At 42.3% G+C, this 15,210-nt stretch overlaps 2 protein-coding genes and 1 long non-coding RNA gene across 9 annotated transcripts in view; 2 read left to right on the top strand and 1 right to left on the bottom strand.

Moving 5' to 3' along the window:
- Positions 1 to 1,203, top strand: part of SDC2 (syndecan 2) — a 55,115-nt gene extending 53,912 nt beyond the window's left edge. The window contains 1 exon segment of the mRNA NM_001303220.1: positions 1,028 to 1,203. Within this exon segment, the coding sequence (NP_001290149.1) occupies positions 1,028 to 1,191 (164 nt within the window). The 3' untranslated portion in view covers positions 1,192 to 1,203.
- Positions 1,204 to 1,559: 356 nt separating this feature from the next.
- LOC146544769 (uncharacterized) lies at positions 1,560 to 13,909 on the bottom strand. The gene is made up of 2 exons (XR_014882622.1): positions 13,731 to 13,909; positions 1,560 to 6,770 (listed from the first exon to the last, which is right to left on the bottom strand). It is a non-coding gene; the product is annotated as an uncharacterized LOC146544769 (long non-coding RNA).
- Positions 13,910 to 13,994: 85 nt separating this feature from the next.
- CPQ (carboxypeptidase Q) overlaps positions 13,995 to 15,210 on the top strand; it is a 160,322-nt gene continuing 159,106 nt past the window's right edge. For 3 of the 7 annotated variants that reach the window (XM_085221449.1, XM_085221447.1, XM_010709158.4), the window contains exon 1: positions 13,995 to 14,134. The gene's annotated coding sequence lies outside the window, so the exon portion shown is untranslated. The remainder of the gene's footprint in view (positions 14,135 to 15,210) is intronic. The other 4 variants (XM_085221452.1, XM_085221450.1, XM_085221448.1 and 1 more) reach the window with 3 other exon arrangements.

The raw sequence follows: 15,210 nt of genomic DNA on the forward strand, positions 1-15,210 counted from the left end.
TCCCTACTGAGTATCTGGAGCTTCCACAGCTCAGAAAAGGAGTTACAATTTGGATTGATGCTTGTAGTGCAGAAAAGTATTTCACACCCACTCTCCTAGGAGCACAGCGTGGTCTGATACAGATAGAGAGGAGCTCACAGCAGGGATGGGTGAGTGGAGAGGGATGGGAGAGCACCATCATTGGGATGTAAAGGGCCCGTATCTGTGTATGACTCGGGAGGAAAAGGCTGGCTTCCAATTTTTTTCCAGTGGCTTTTCTACATGTGATTCATGTGATTTTTTTTCTTCTTTCCTTTCTTTCTTTTTTAATGGCTTTACAAGTATACCTTTTCCCTCTGTCCCAGGAGGGGTTGTTGGGAGCCATGGGTGGGAGTGTTAAGTCACACAGTTTTGTACTTAATCTCCCCCAGAGCACCGAAACATGAAACACCATTAATGTGCACATCAGCAGAAACACGTGGGTTTGCTCTTCTAGTCCAGCTGGAGTTGTTACTTTCTACACTCTACGTGGTGAATGTAGTGTCTCTACTACAGCTCCATGAAATGTTCTCTCCTATTACTCGTCAATAGGGAATTCAGTTAGGAGTCACTGAGTGAGCACGTGGAGAAGTAGGATAATGCATTTCTTAGCTGGTGCAACAAAGTAGTTCTTTTAAGCCTGAAAATGTCAACTGCTTGAGAATCAGTTTGAAAAGCTTTTAAATGTTAGTATTAAAAATGAATACAGCTTTACGTTCTGGCAGTATTAGCAGTTTTATTAGTCAAGTTTTGATAATTTATTTAGAACTCTGGGTTGCTGGATCACTTGCTTGCAGGTGAAATGCACTCCTAAATGATTCCCTTCATTCAAATAAACAGGCTTTCTCAGAATATATATCAGGCTGCTCATGCTCAAGACAGTTGCAGAATGGGAGCCCTTTTATGCAATTTGAAAATAATGGCATGCTCGTTGTGCAAGATGAAAAAGAGAGGTGGTTCCAGACCCATTCTTCTGGCACATTATGAATTTCTTTTTCTTTGCTTACAGCTGTTATTGCTGGTGGAGTTATTGGATTTCTGTTTGCAATCTTCCTCATCCTGCTGCTGGTATATCGCATGAGAAAGAAGGATGAAGGCAGTTACGACCTTGGTGAACGTAAACCATCTAGTGCTGCCTATCAGAAGGCACCTACTAAGGAGTTTTATGCATAAAATTCCTATTTAGTGTCTCTATTTATGAGATCACTGAACTTTTTTAAATAAAGCTTTTGCATAGAATAATGAAGATCTTTTTTTTTTTTTCATTAAAGAGCCATCACGGCACCTTTATGATAAAATCCCATTGTATTTAAAACTTTTCACGTATTCCTTTAAAAATGTAAAATTAAAACTTAACATTTGCAGTGTTCTGTGAATAACAGTGGCAAAGCATTATTTTATAAAAACCATTGATGTTCACCGAATCATTTTTAAAACTTTATGCATAAATATAAAATAATGAAAATGATTGTTTTATCCTATGAGTCAATGAAAGTTGTTTAATTTTTGTCAGCATGTCTCAGATTGATCTTACGAGTTAGTTTTTATTTCATTAATTTATCTGTTTCAAAAAAAAAAAAAGCCTTTTTGTAGTTGTCATGGTGCAATTTGTCTTCAGATAATTCAGATAACAGTAACTTTTAGTGTAAATGTAATTTTTCAGCTATGTAAACTCTAACCTCCACTTTGTATAAATTTAAGTGTCGGAATATCAATTTTACACTTTGCATTGTTTCTCAGCGTACCTGTAGCTTCAGTGAGATTTGTAACAGCAAATTAATGTGTAAAATTGGATTATTACTACAAACTGTATAGTCGTGTTCTTACTAAAATCTCCTGTAAGGAAGATTTGAAGTAAGCTACTGACAAACCTAAGCAAACCCAAAGACTCTAACAGTATTTTGAGAAGTTGCTGCAGATTTCTATGGCCACTGTATTTGTTAATTGCAATTTGAAGGTACACGTAGGGGTTTAAATTTTTGTTCTTTAAAAATGCATTTAAGTTGTAAACGTCTTTTAAAGCCTTTGAAGTGCCTATGATTATATGTAACTTGTCGCAGACTGGTGTTAATGAGTATATAACAGTAAAAGAAAATGTTGGTATTTTATAAGCACAGACAATTCTAATGGTAACTTTTGTAGTCTTACATGGATAGACGTAATTGTAATTTGGGAACATAAACACTACTGAATAAATCATGTGGCCTAATACTGAAAATTCCATTGTGATATACTTTTGTACGTTTTCCGTTCTATGTCTGCAGTGGTTATGTTTTAATATCACCACGTTCGTCGAGTAGGTCTTCAAAATCCACCCGAAACCAAACCAAAAAGGCTGTTGATAAGGCTGATCCTCAGACCAGATTTACTGCTGAAGCGGCAGAGAAAGCCTGGAATGTATAAGCGTTACATCTGGTGCACGAGTCATGAGTCATTTGGCCTTTGTGTTATATTTAATGGCAGTATTGACACAGACCTGTTCTTCCTGCAAATGTTGCTTTCAGTACTGTAAAATCCAAAGGAGTACCTGGTTTCATTTATTGTGTATATCAGTTCTTGATTTGTTGTTTCTTTTTTTTTTCCCTGGCCTTTTGGAGACATTTGTTTTATTCTGCTCGGACTCCAGCAGAAGAGTTGAGACGAGTGGAACATCTTCATAAGAGAAGAAAGAAATATTCCAAGTAGAAGATAAAAGGCTCTGTTACTTAGATCGCAGATAGGTGTCGGAGAGAGGGACATGTGGAGAAGACGATAGTCTGCCTCCCTATATTACGCTTTGTCACAGACAAGTGGCTTCGTCTTCTGCTCTGTTAACCTCCGCTCTTTTGATTTTGAAATTTCCAGAGTTAGATGTTCAGGATGTCAAGCTGAACTGCTTCTCATTCTCAGAAATGGCAACGTGTTGTAAATAAGAGCTGCGAGCTCTTCAGATAAGAGTTGCGTCACTTGTATTTGTCGCTGTCCCAAGTTCAGTGGTCATTTAGAAACAAACAAATGCTATCCTGTGCTAAAATATTTAATATATTGCTTTTTAAATTACTTATACTTACTGGCAAGTTTTTCAAAGCCATACAAGTTCAACAAGTAAAAACAGGGTAAGAATTTAACAGGTATATCTTATTGTGCAATATTTAGTGAAATTCAATTAGTAAAATAACTGCTTGAAATAACTGTGCCAAGAAAAGAAAATTTCTGGCAAATGCTGTGCCACTGCTGTAAAATAAAGCATTTGTTAAAGTGCCAAAATAAAGTCTACCATGCCTAAACTAATACTTTATTTGTACAGTCTGACATCCAGTTTTTTGAAGCCCACTTTGCTTAAGGTAGTAGATTTGAATTTTCTTTTAGGCTACAATGAATATTGCTGGAAATATATCCATAAATATTTAACACCAGATAAAATGTCTCCTTCTCTGTAAGCAAATTGATATTAAGAAGCTGTTTTCATCTATACATTTCAGATTCCTCCTCTACACCTAACATCCAGGACACTTTAGCCAACACACACATCTGTTGTAATTACACAGGCTGTCAAATATTATGCTTGCCTGGTTCCTCCTGCATCTGCTAACAAGCAGAAGGAATGGTAAAGTTGCAGCTCTGTTTCACCACTCTTTTTTTTTTTTTTTTCTCCTGCACATCCATTATCCTCTCTGTTACGTTATAATCTGAGTTATAAACATTGATTCAGTTTTATCAGTCTAAAAACTCAGCTGATGTAGACAGCCCTCTTCCCGCAATGCTACTCAGAAGAAATGGGCAGCTGAATGTGCTTCTCTTACACCGAGACTTCCTAGCGTTGGTTGGGCTCCAGTTCTGCTTCCCTTTTGTTCTCCCCTTCCTGGATGCATTTCTGGCAATGCTCTGGCTGCGAGAAGGTGTTGCTGGGCAGCTGTGGTCCCATGCCAGGCTGCGGGTGCTGTGCTACATGCACAGCTCTCAGCACGGGCTGGGGCTCTGGTGTGGCTTTTCCCTAAAGCCCCTTGGCTCTTCTCCATTGGGGCTGCTGTGGCAACTCAGAAGTCCTCAGCAGCCCGATATGGTGCTTCCTGGGGATTGATAGGCTTTAATGTTTATCAAAATGACATTCTGCTTTGATTTTCTCTGGGCTATAAATGGTTAATTCCTTTTAGCTTCTTTGCTAATGAAGCCCAGTGCTGGTAGCCTAAAGCTCACATTAAAAGGAATCTCTCACCTTTGTTTTATTCATGGAGGAATAAATTCAGAAGTTGATGTCCTGGTTCCTTTGCTTTCCAACTTACAAAGTGAATTGTAGCTCATGGTTACAGGCTGTCCAGTTTTTGTTGTTCTTTTTTTCTTTGAGCATTAAAACTCATTGAAATTGCAGAAATTACAATCAAAATTGCCATCTTGTTAATAACTGATCTGCTAACAAAAGAATTACATATCCATGACTTTGACTACACATTACTCTTTTTCCCTTGGAAATGTGCATTGAAATTATTCAATTCAATATTATGGAGTGCTGTCTTAAATGGCAGATGCTGCTTTTAAGCAACGCATGGAATACAGGAAATGTTTATAAGGGAAAAATTCTTCAGGTTAACGTTATTATTAAAACTATAGGTGCGAGGAAAGTTATGATAGTATGCTTAACATTGCTCAGGTAAGCAAATAAGGGGAAGGGAAAAGGAATCTGAGGGGGAAGAGAAGTCTAAGAAAACTCTTATTCTAACAGAAGAAAAATAGATGTTGCTTTTAAATTTGCAATCAGTCATGTTTGTTACTTACTGGTCACTTAATCAGACTGGCATAATCTCCTTTAAGGAACTTGCAATATTGATGTCCAGTTTTGTTGAGCTTTGATGTTAATTTTGTTACATTTAAGCTCTTGCCCATGTATCACACAGCTCTAAACCTGGGTGTGAAAATGCAGTGTTGCAAGCCTTCAGTGCATTGCTTTTTCATAACTTCTGGTTCAGGAAGCTTGATTTCGATACACAGTTTGTCCAAGAAGAGATACAGCGAGTGTTCCCTCCTCTTGGCACATCGTCTGGTCCTGGGATCTCTATGGCTGCAGCAGAACGGCTCTGCTTGGGAGCAGGAAGGGAGAGCGGGACCACTGACATGTGCATTTCATTTCCTCCTGGTGACCAGGCACTGGGTTCAGCCATGTGGGTGGGACGTGGAGGAGCTGTAACCCAACCCTGCCAGCGTGAAGGATTCTCTGCAGTGCTTTCTTCTCCTGTGAAATCAAGTGAGTTGTATATTTTTGCTTTAAAAACAAAGGATAAAACTTGGGCTCAGTGTAGCTCGAAATGGAAATGTGGTCTCCTGACCTGACCCCTGTGAAGCAGTTTCACGTGTGCATCAGATGTGCAGGATGGTTTTCCGTGTGGATGGAAACACTGAGAAATCCTCTGTGTGTCTACAGCATCTCAGCTTAGTTTCTAGTGAGGGACTGGAGAGGAGGCAGCAGCCACGTAGAGCCAGACATTAATTTGGGGTGATGTTAAGAAGGCAGGAAGAGAAACCGTCCTGACAGCACACGCTTTCCGCTGGAAGTTACAAGGCTTTTCGTTTTCTTGAGTTGTTACCGTCATGCTGAATTTATTCTTCAGAGAGAATCTATAGGCAGGAGAGTGGGCAGATGTTGGTGACATAGCCGGAGAGGCTCTCGTTTGCACATAGCTACCCCAGCCACAGGTCCGTGCTGCCTGCTGCAGGCCTTGCCAGCTTCTGCTGGCTACAAGCCCCTGGCATTCACAGAGGAATTACAGCAGCAAAACGGGTGGAGGATCTGCAGAGGTGACCCCATGCACCTTTTGCTGTCCCCTGGAGGTGCTGTGAGGGCAACGACAGGAAAGGGCGAGAGTGCGAGCTGTGCTTGGGAGAGGCTCAGTCTCCTGTACTGTGTGCAGTATTGGTGCCACAATATAAATAGAACTGTAAACATGAAACTATTAGAGAATTTCCGAAGGAGGGCAACACAGATGGGGAAGGGTCTGGATGGCAAGGTGTATGAGGAGCAGCTGAGGCCCTTTGCTTTGTGCAGCCCAGAGCAGAAGAGTTGAGAGGAGGCCTCATGGCAGCTGCAGCTCCTCACAGGGCGCAGAGGGGCAGCGCTGAGCTCTTCCTCTGTCTTTTTATTATTTCTGGGAGATACGAAGTTTTCACATTTGGTATCAGACGTGTTTATGGCATAGCCTGCAGAACTGTTGAGTTTTTTAATTCATGTTGCAGTTTAAAAACTGCCATAGTTGGGCTGGAGCTGAGGTGCGCTCTTATGGCTGGAAGTCAGGTCTAAAAGGCTCCTCTAGCCTGGCAGCTCAGCCCGGCCTGCAGTGAGAGGAAGTAGAAATGCTTATGAAAAACTTCCACAAAAACATTACAAAATCCGTAATAGTGTGTTTAAAATAAACAAACCCAAAGTTCTCTGCAGGGGGTGACTTCAATTCGTTTATATTTCTTCTGCCGCATTATGCAATTCTTTTTTCCCATGGATCTTTTGTTGATTTTTTGAATGCAGAGGAAGCTTCGGATATTTTTTCTTCTTCTTCTAATTCTAAAATGAACCAAGCACTGATGTATAAGAAACAGAAATTACACCAGGCATGGCAGTTAATCGCAGCTTATCTGGTGGTGGGAAATGAAGCTCTATGGAGGAAAAATGTTCATGTCCCAGTTACCCACCCACCTCGTGCAGCTCTGCGTGGTCCTGGAGTCTAAACGGGAGCCCATTCTCTCGAACTGCTGTGGTGGAACTGGAGCTTTCTGTAAATATTGGAGATCTCCAGAGGATACCAAAGAGAAACGGGAACCAAGTTACTTTTGATGTTTTTGTGTCATAACCCATAATACTAGCGCCCATCTCCCTCCTACACCCCTTTCTAAATATAGCAGCAGGGGAGAAGTCAACAACCATCATGCTAAACAGTAGTGAAAGAATGTAAAACAGTCTAAAGTTCAGTTTTCATCATTCCTCCCTATAATTTTCATTACCGCAGAACTAACCAGAGGAATCTCTCGTCAAAGAAAGAGAAGTGGAGCATGTGTTCCTCCTAGACCAGCCCACAGTGCCAGCTGAGTTACTGCTGACTGGGGAAAAACATCTTGGGAAGGCACAGCTCTTGGGAATGAGTCTCAGATTACTGATGGCACAGTTTGACTTCTGTTTAGACTGAAAATGTCGAATGAAGGGCTCTGCTTCCAGGAAAACGGGCTGTGGTGTTCATGCTCTTGATGCAAGATGAACAGTACTGCACCCAAAAAACTTTATTGTCTGAGCTGCATATTGGAGTAAAGTCTTCCCAAAGGATCACAATCAGTTTAAATTGTCGATTACAACTAAAGCAGCAGCAAGAAACCTTGCTTTAAAACATTTTGCCTTGTTTTGCACAAACTGCTATTTTCCTGAAGACAATCAGTTGTCATTGGCTTGTAAACAAAAAGACTTATTAACTTGTCACTATATATATTTTTTGCAGTATATTTTGTCCTTTTTGCTCTTCAGGAGCACACACTATTTACATATCTATGCTATTACATAGCTTAACTTGCATTCTTACAGTCTGGTTTTTCCTTTCTTTCATGTTAAAAATGTTAAATAAATATTTACCAGCTGAATGCATAGGTGTTATTTCAACCTGTTTTTTGCTGGAAGCTGATATTCATTAAGAACACATGTATGAAACAAATCAGAAAGAAAGTTTAGCAAAAACATTTTGGCTTCCAAGTACCTGTCTTTATCCAAAGCAACTTATTTATTAGATAAAAGCATTTTGCCAAGTGAATTGAACTAGTTCCAATCATGGTGTTTCTTAAGACTTTAAACCAATGGGTCTCACTGCAATCTTTAATTTTTGTTTTCTGTAGGTTAGAAGAGCAAAAACTTTCCTGCCTTCTTAGCTTCTAAGCGGTTTTATAAAAAAATGCCTGAAAATGAAAAAAAAAAAGAGAATTTTATACCTACAGAAGAGCTGTCAGAGAGTCTAAAGTTTTCTTTTATCCTCTCTAAAAGTGTCTACAGATGGTCAGCTATGTGATTTCTCCCAGTTCATGGTTTGACTTTTGTAATAGTTCTCACAGTAGAAATCATCATTTTTCTCTGCTTTTTACAACACATTCAACCACTGAGAGCTATGTCGATTTTGACATCAGCCTTTCCTGATATGATTTTTAAATGCTGATTCTTAAACTCCATAGAACTGTTCTCTTCTGATTCTTCTAGATTCTAAGAAGTACTCTACCTGTTCTTCTGGGCACCCCGGTCTAGTGGTTGGCAACCCTGCCCATGTCAGGGGAGTTGAAATAGATGATCTTTTAGGTCCTTTTCAACCCAGGCCATTCTATGGTTCTATGATTTAAAAAGTAATACATTGTTTTACACCAGTTCTTAGTATTTTTCAGCATGTGTATCAAATCCTTCACAATGTGGTCATTCAGACATTTGGAAATTTGCGTAAAAATTTGCTATCTTCTAAATATTTACCAAAGGGAATCAGAAGAGGTGGACAAACTTTTCCATTATACTCTGCAGATAATTGCCATGAATGTAGGGCTTTTTTTTTTTTTTTTTTTTTTTTATAGTAGCGCATTTGCACCCTTGCAGAATATTTGAATGTGAGTGATTAATTTTTTATTATCTTTGGTTGGCTTTACTGGCCAGTTCAGAGTCTTGCAGTTGAACTTAGAACAACACATAGGTAAAGCTGGGTCTCAGTGACTCCTTGTACAGAACAGGGTGTTTTATCTGTCTGCATTCTAAACCCATCAAAAATAACAAAACCCAAATCCTCATACTTTCAGGCATGTTGAGATAGATGGTAAAACTGATTTTGGCGCTTGTAAGATATTATTCTGTTAACATCAGTGTCTCAAAGCTTGCTTGGGACACAGATGGACTTATACAAGTCCAGGCAAGTCCTGGGCAAAGGTGGTGAAATCCTTTGTCTGGAGAACCTTGATGGACAAGGCCAGGGGCAAGCTGCAGCTAAATAGCTGTGAAGCGGTCTTTTGTGTGGACTTATCTCAGGATGGTGGCCATCTCGGGGGATAGCACATGACTCTTGCTCAAGCGCCCAGGATGTCACGTAGGCAGGAGAAAAAGGATAAAAGGAGGAACCGAAAACCATGAGGGTAGGTGTCTGCCATCAGATCCCTCACCACGGAATTCCTGCGTGCTGGCGGACTCCCCTGGGCCTGCTACCTGAGTCCTGCCGCTTCCTCCTGGATCGGCTCCGCGACCTCCTTCTGCCACCTGCTTGCTGCCCAAGGCCGGCCACGCTGCTTCTCTCCCTCCCCTGCTGCTTCTACCTCGGACCATCGAAACGTCGTGCAACGGGACCGCTGCTGGATCCTGGTGGTGACTGTCCCCGCTTTATGCAATTCTTGCTTCTTTCCTCTCTTTTCTATCGCCCTCCTTCCCTTCCCCGTCTCCCTGATTAGGATTATAATAAACTGGTCGGACCAACATTTGAACCGTTGTTTCTTAATCTCACGCCGGGTATATAATATTAAAAGAACCTCATCTCCCTCCTACAAATCGGAGTGAGACAGCGCTCAGTTTCTGTCCACCTATCTCCTACATGCTGCTTCAAGAAAGCTCCATCTTACAGTACTATAGCTGATCTAGAGGAGTTGGGTCCAGAGGAGGGCCATGAAGATAATCAGAGAGCTGGAGCACTTTCTCTTATCAAAAAAGAGAACTGGACTTGATTAGTTTGGAAAAGAGAAGGTTCCAGGGAGACCTCATTGCGGCCTTTTAGTACTCGAAGGGAGTGTATAAACAGGAGGGCAAACAACTTTTGAGAGTTGCTGTGAAAGTGCTTATAATTGAATTCTTTCATCATAAGAAAGTTATTTAGAGCAGTATTATTTAATGTATATTTAATGCAAATACGTGATAATTGATGTTAGGTGTCTATATGCCTTTTCTTTCTTGTAAACATACGAGTGAAAAACCTGTTAACACAAGTGAGCCAACTGCTACTTGAATCTCTGTTTTTACATCAGGTGCCCTTTCTCTGCTCCCTATCAACAGCAGCACAGGTCACACTGTTTGTGAAGAGATTCAAGTCAGAACACGTTCAGTCAGTACTTAACAAAAACCTCTCTGTGGTATGTCCAAGGTATTGCCACTGTAATCTTCTGGTAATCTACAGGAAAACTTTCATTGCCAGACCATATCTGACTAGCAAGTTCTGCTGCCAGAATTTTGGCTAGGTCACGAGTTACTGATATTTTTATGTCCCTGGAGCATGTGTGTTCATCTCTGCTTATTTGCATGCCCCCATGGCGAAAGGCTGTAAGAGCAAAAGGCTGTTGCACACTGGGTGAGAACCCAGGGCTTGCAGATGCCAACACTGCTTCATTCTTGGAACATGTACACAGTGGTGTGCTGCTGTATGTTGGCTTGTGTTATTCAGAGAAGAAATTTCACTTCAGGAAGAGAGACTGAATTTTCTTGGCTTACATCAAATTAGTTTGAAACCACATAGAAACTCAGGGCAACTAATGCAGACTTCTAACAGTAAACCTATATAGCAGTGCACACAAAGCAAGCATGCCCTACCAACCTACTGCTTTCAGATGTTCTGTTCTCTGCAGATGAACTTTCCTGAGATGTGAAAAAAAAACAGTCTCCAACACAGTAGCAGAAAAGGTAGCAAAACTGCATAGAAAGATGGATGTCACAAGGTGCTCGCTGCCTTTCTTTCAGTGTCTCTACCCTTTTCTCCACTATGTGCACTATTAGGATATATTAATTTGCTGCCAGGCTGCATGAATGGAAAGACATACAAGTCAAGGTCAAACCTGAACGCTTTTTTTCAGGAAGACCTGAAAAGCAGCACTTCTTGGAAACTTCAGAATGTTTCTTTTCAGCTCCTTTAACTGAAAAGAAGAGGAAATAAAAGCTGAAGTCTACATTAATTAGCAGTCCATACTTTCTTGACTATAGCAGAAAGAAAGCTACAAAGGACAGCTGAAATGAAAAACTTCCTAGTAGTACTGAAACAAAGTGCAAACCTAAAGGAGACTCTCAGGAACCAAAGTTTTTTTTTTTTTAAAAAAAAAAAGGAAAATAATTCAGTGAAGTAAATAAATGTCATAAAATATAAGTTGAGAGCATGCTTCTGAACAAGGGGAGCGGGTACATCAGTAATTCCTTCAGGCTGATAGAGTGTGCTCCCACTTCAAACACCTTTTGTGTCTGTACCTGTGCTGGCAGCCTTTCAAAGAAATCTCACCCATTTTTCCCTCCCCCTCCTGACTTTGCGTAATAATTAGTGTGTGAACATGCTTGTGATTTCTTTATTATTTTAATACAGTCGCATTGTAGAGACTGTAGTGAAGTTCCAAATGCCACTGAAGCAGCCCTTGCTCCAGAAAGTATGTAGCATAAACAGACTGGAAAAACAAAGCGCAGAAAAATAGTATCATCTCTATGCCATGCAGAGAAAAGCATGTACCAAGCAGCTGTCATTTCAGAAGAGACTCAAGATCTTTTCAGCCAGTACCCCGTGTCCAAGAGCAGATTGCACCAGTTGCTTCATACACTGTGTAATAGAAGGTGAAAAAATCCTGCAGTAAGAAGTGTCATCCATCTTCACATTAGATTTCATTCTCCTTTCGAGAAGTAGATACAGGCTTATTCCCTGAAGCACAGTTACAATCACATAATTCTGATTATTTTTGACATTTATATATGTATATATATATACATAGGCAATCCCTGTCTCGAATATTAAGTTAGTTTTTTACTCTGACACTGTTCCTAGCAGTGTCATCATAGCAGCCCTCTCAAGATACATCCTTATGGGTAACTTCAAGCACCTGAATAATCTTAATAAATTCACACGCATGCAACATAGATCGCATGGGTGACTTTGGGGGCAGGACTACAGTTTTGCCCAGTGTAGTATACAAAGTCTGGGAAACTGAACACAGGCCTCTTCAGCTCCAGCCTCTCCCTGATTTAAAATTATAATCCCTAGGAGGGAAGAACAATAATCTGAAAGTGCTAAAGCTGCAAAGTAAAGGAAAACAAGATTATGCATTTAGTGAATAATACAAAATATGAGAAAATAATGTAAGAGATGGACGTGACGGAAATACCTTTCCTGAGGCTAAGTGGGTACTGATGTATTTCAAACCCATAAACAGATTTGTGCATGCTCCTGGCTGAAAAAGAGCAGGGTGGAGATCTAGGTTGTGTTATTACATCTCTTTACAAGTTCTTATTTATTGCTTCACAAGCAAAGACAGCAGCAGATGTGAGCAGTGTGTTCTTTTCCCTCTGATCTGGGATTAGTGACAGACATGTCTAGATGTCTCCATCCTTCTGACTATTTGAAGATAGGGAAACAAGATAGCTCATTATCACTCATCCTTCTAACTCCTTGGCTATGCAAGCATTATTAAGGAGAGCTAATTCAGGAAAAATTAATTGGAAATCAGGTTTGGGAAGTAATTTAATTGAAAGGGGGGAAAATGAGAAGGAATCAGTCACAAGGAACCAACCTAGATTGTAAATTCAAATGCAACTGTAATTTTACATTAGTTCCTTCTTTCAGGTCTGTCCTCCATTCTCTTTCTCCTTGGAAGCAAAAGAGAGATCCATGCATTGGTGGTTAAGTTTCAGAATTTGTGGGGGCAACAGCCAACCTTTGAGAATGGAATATTTTCTTGCAGGATGCCCAACCACTGACTTATAACCTCAGTCACTGTGTATAATTTCTTCATGGAGTCCTTGCCTCTGACACATCCTATAAGGGAGGATATGTGGAGAAAAGAAGGCTGAGGGTGACCTAATCGTGGCCTTTCAGTACCTAAAGGGAGCCTACAAACAGGAGGGGTATCAACTCTTTGAAAGAGTAGATAACTGCAGGACAAGGGGAAATGGTTTTAAGTTGAGGGAGGGAAGATTTAGGTTGGATGCCAGGGGGAAGTTCTTTACTATGAGAGTGGTGAGGTGCTGGAACAGGCTGCCCAGAGAGGTTGTGGATGCCCCGTCCCTGGAGATGTTCAAGGTCAGATTGGATGGGGTCCTGGGCAGCCTGGTCTAGTATTAAATGTGGAGGTTGGTTGCCCTGCATGTGGCAGGGGGGTTGGAGATTCCTGATCCTTGAGGTCCCTTGCAACCCTGGCCATTCTGTGATTCTGTGATAAGACAGAAGGGCAGGCAGATCTCTAACAGCAATTTATTAAGAGTTCCATTTAATCAGTTATTTCCCTCAATGGAACTGGGCTGTCAAGGACTACAGCAGTTTGAGTGAAATGCAATACTGCATCCCACTAGTACTCTGCGACCTATGCAGGAGAGGACACTGTAGGAACGTACTATCTAGATTGCCCACTGAAAAGCACAGGTGACGAAATACAAGTGCCTCACCTCAGACCCATAGAAGGGAGAGTTGGGCCCCGGGAACAGCCATTATCTTGCAGTGCCTCTTTCACATCCTTTCCCAGGGTACGCGCTCATTAGCACTGCAGTCTTTTCATTTAGGGAGAATGTGAATATTATAACACCGCGTTGAATTTTAGAGGGAAATTCTTCACCGTCTTCCTGATAGAGCAGCTTTTTGGAACTGCACCAAGGGCTTTGATCCTAAAACACTTACCTGCGAGCACTAGAGTGGTCCCATTGACTTAAATAGAACTAATCAAGCGCTTAAATTCAAGTGTTTGCAGATTAAGACCCGTGTTTGTATTTTCAGATCTTATCTACAGAAGAAATCGCACCCACTTACCCAAGCGCTTTTTATAAACACGCCTTATTGAAAGGAACGCGGCGGTACTTGTGGATGGGCCGCGCTGCGCGCAGCGGTGCCCGTACCCCGTTCCCAGCGGCACGGAGATGAGCGACAGCCCTGAGCGCGGTGGATTTACGCCGCCAGTGTTTTAATTACGGCGCCAAATACCTGCCGGCCCCGGGCTGAGGGCTGACAGCGGGGCCAGCCTCGCCTCGCTGGAGGCCGGAACGGCCGCTCAAGCCCCGAGGCGGCTCCGACCGAACAGCACCGGCGGATCCACGCCGCGGCCCGTCCCTCTACCCCGCCCCGTGGCCGCTTCCTCTCCTCCTCTTCCCCGCCGTCCCCGGCAGGCCCGGCGGAGGCGGGGGCTCTGTTGGCGCCGCTGGGGCTGCTCGGGGAAGGTGGGTGTTTGCTCCCCTCCTTCTCTTCCTCCTCTCCGCGGGGAGCCGAGCGGGGAGGGACGGGAGGCCGAAAGAGCCGCAGGGAAGCGCGTGCCCGGGCTCCTTGTCCTGACTGGGGCAAGGAGGGCCTGCGGGCCGCCATCGCGGGGCCTCGGCCGGGCGCTGCCCCGTCACCTCCTACCGCCCGCTCGCTCTAGCTGCGGCTACACCGAAATGGCGCCCTGCCCTCCGCCTGCCCTGCCCTGCCCTCCCCGGGGTTGGCGGGTCGCAGCCCTCGGCCCGGCCCGTCTGCCTTTCCTTCTCTGGAGGACAGATGGCTGTGTGCTGGTGGCTCTGCGGGCCGCCCTGCGCAGCCAGAAATAATACGTTCCTTCCTTTCTCTTAGAGGAAATTAAAAAGTGTGTCGATGCCCGGTTGTGGTTGGCCATAGCCACGTGCTTCAGGGATGTATGATTGGGGCTAGGCGAGGCATGGCTGCTCAGGGCTCTCCTAGAAACAGCTGGGCTGATGAGAACGTTGCTCTGAAGAATGTCACCAGACACAAAACTTGCAGATATCAGCTGAATTACGTAGTCAATTAGGCTTTATGGCACACCATGGTGAAAAAAATGCAAGCATGGAAAGTGATATAGTGCTTCTGAGTAGGAAGTTCTAGAAACTAGTACCATTTAGGTTTGTTTTGGCAGGGCTTCATTCTTCAAAGACTGCTTTTTCCAAGTTGACGTGAAAGAGGAAAGTATGTAAGAGAGTTTATGTACATGTATGAAATTATATACATATTTCATAGAGTTATTAAAGATATGAAAGAAAAATGAGATTAAAAAAAAAAAAGAATTTTGCAAGCTGAAATGGATTTTTTAAAAGAAAGTATTTGGTATGGAGGAGCTTTTCAATCTGGTGGCTGTATCTGGCAAGTTGCAAGTCAACTCTTGTGTATTACTGAAGAGAAGGTTCAAAATTCACATGTTGGATTTATGTTTAATTGATGGCAACTTGCCTCTGCCTTCAAGCTGCAGCACCTTGGGACCTGACTTTTCCAGGTGCTGGAAGAGTACCCAAAAGACTGCTCAGGAAGG

The sequence above is a fragment of the Meleagris gallopavo genome, chromosome 3, assembly GCF_905368555.1.
Source record: "Meleagris gallopavo chromosome 3, MGAL_WU_HG_1.1, whole genome shotgun sequence".
Lineage (NCBI taxonomy): Eukaryota > Metazoa > Chordata > Aves > Galliformes > Phasianidae > Meleagris > Meleagris gallopavo.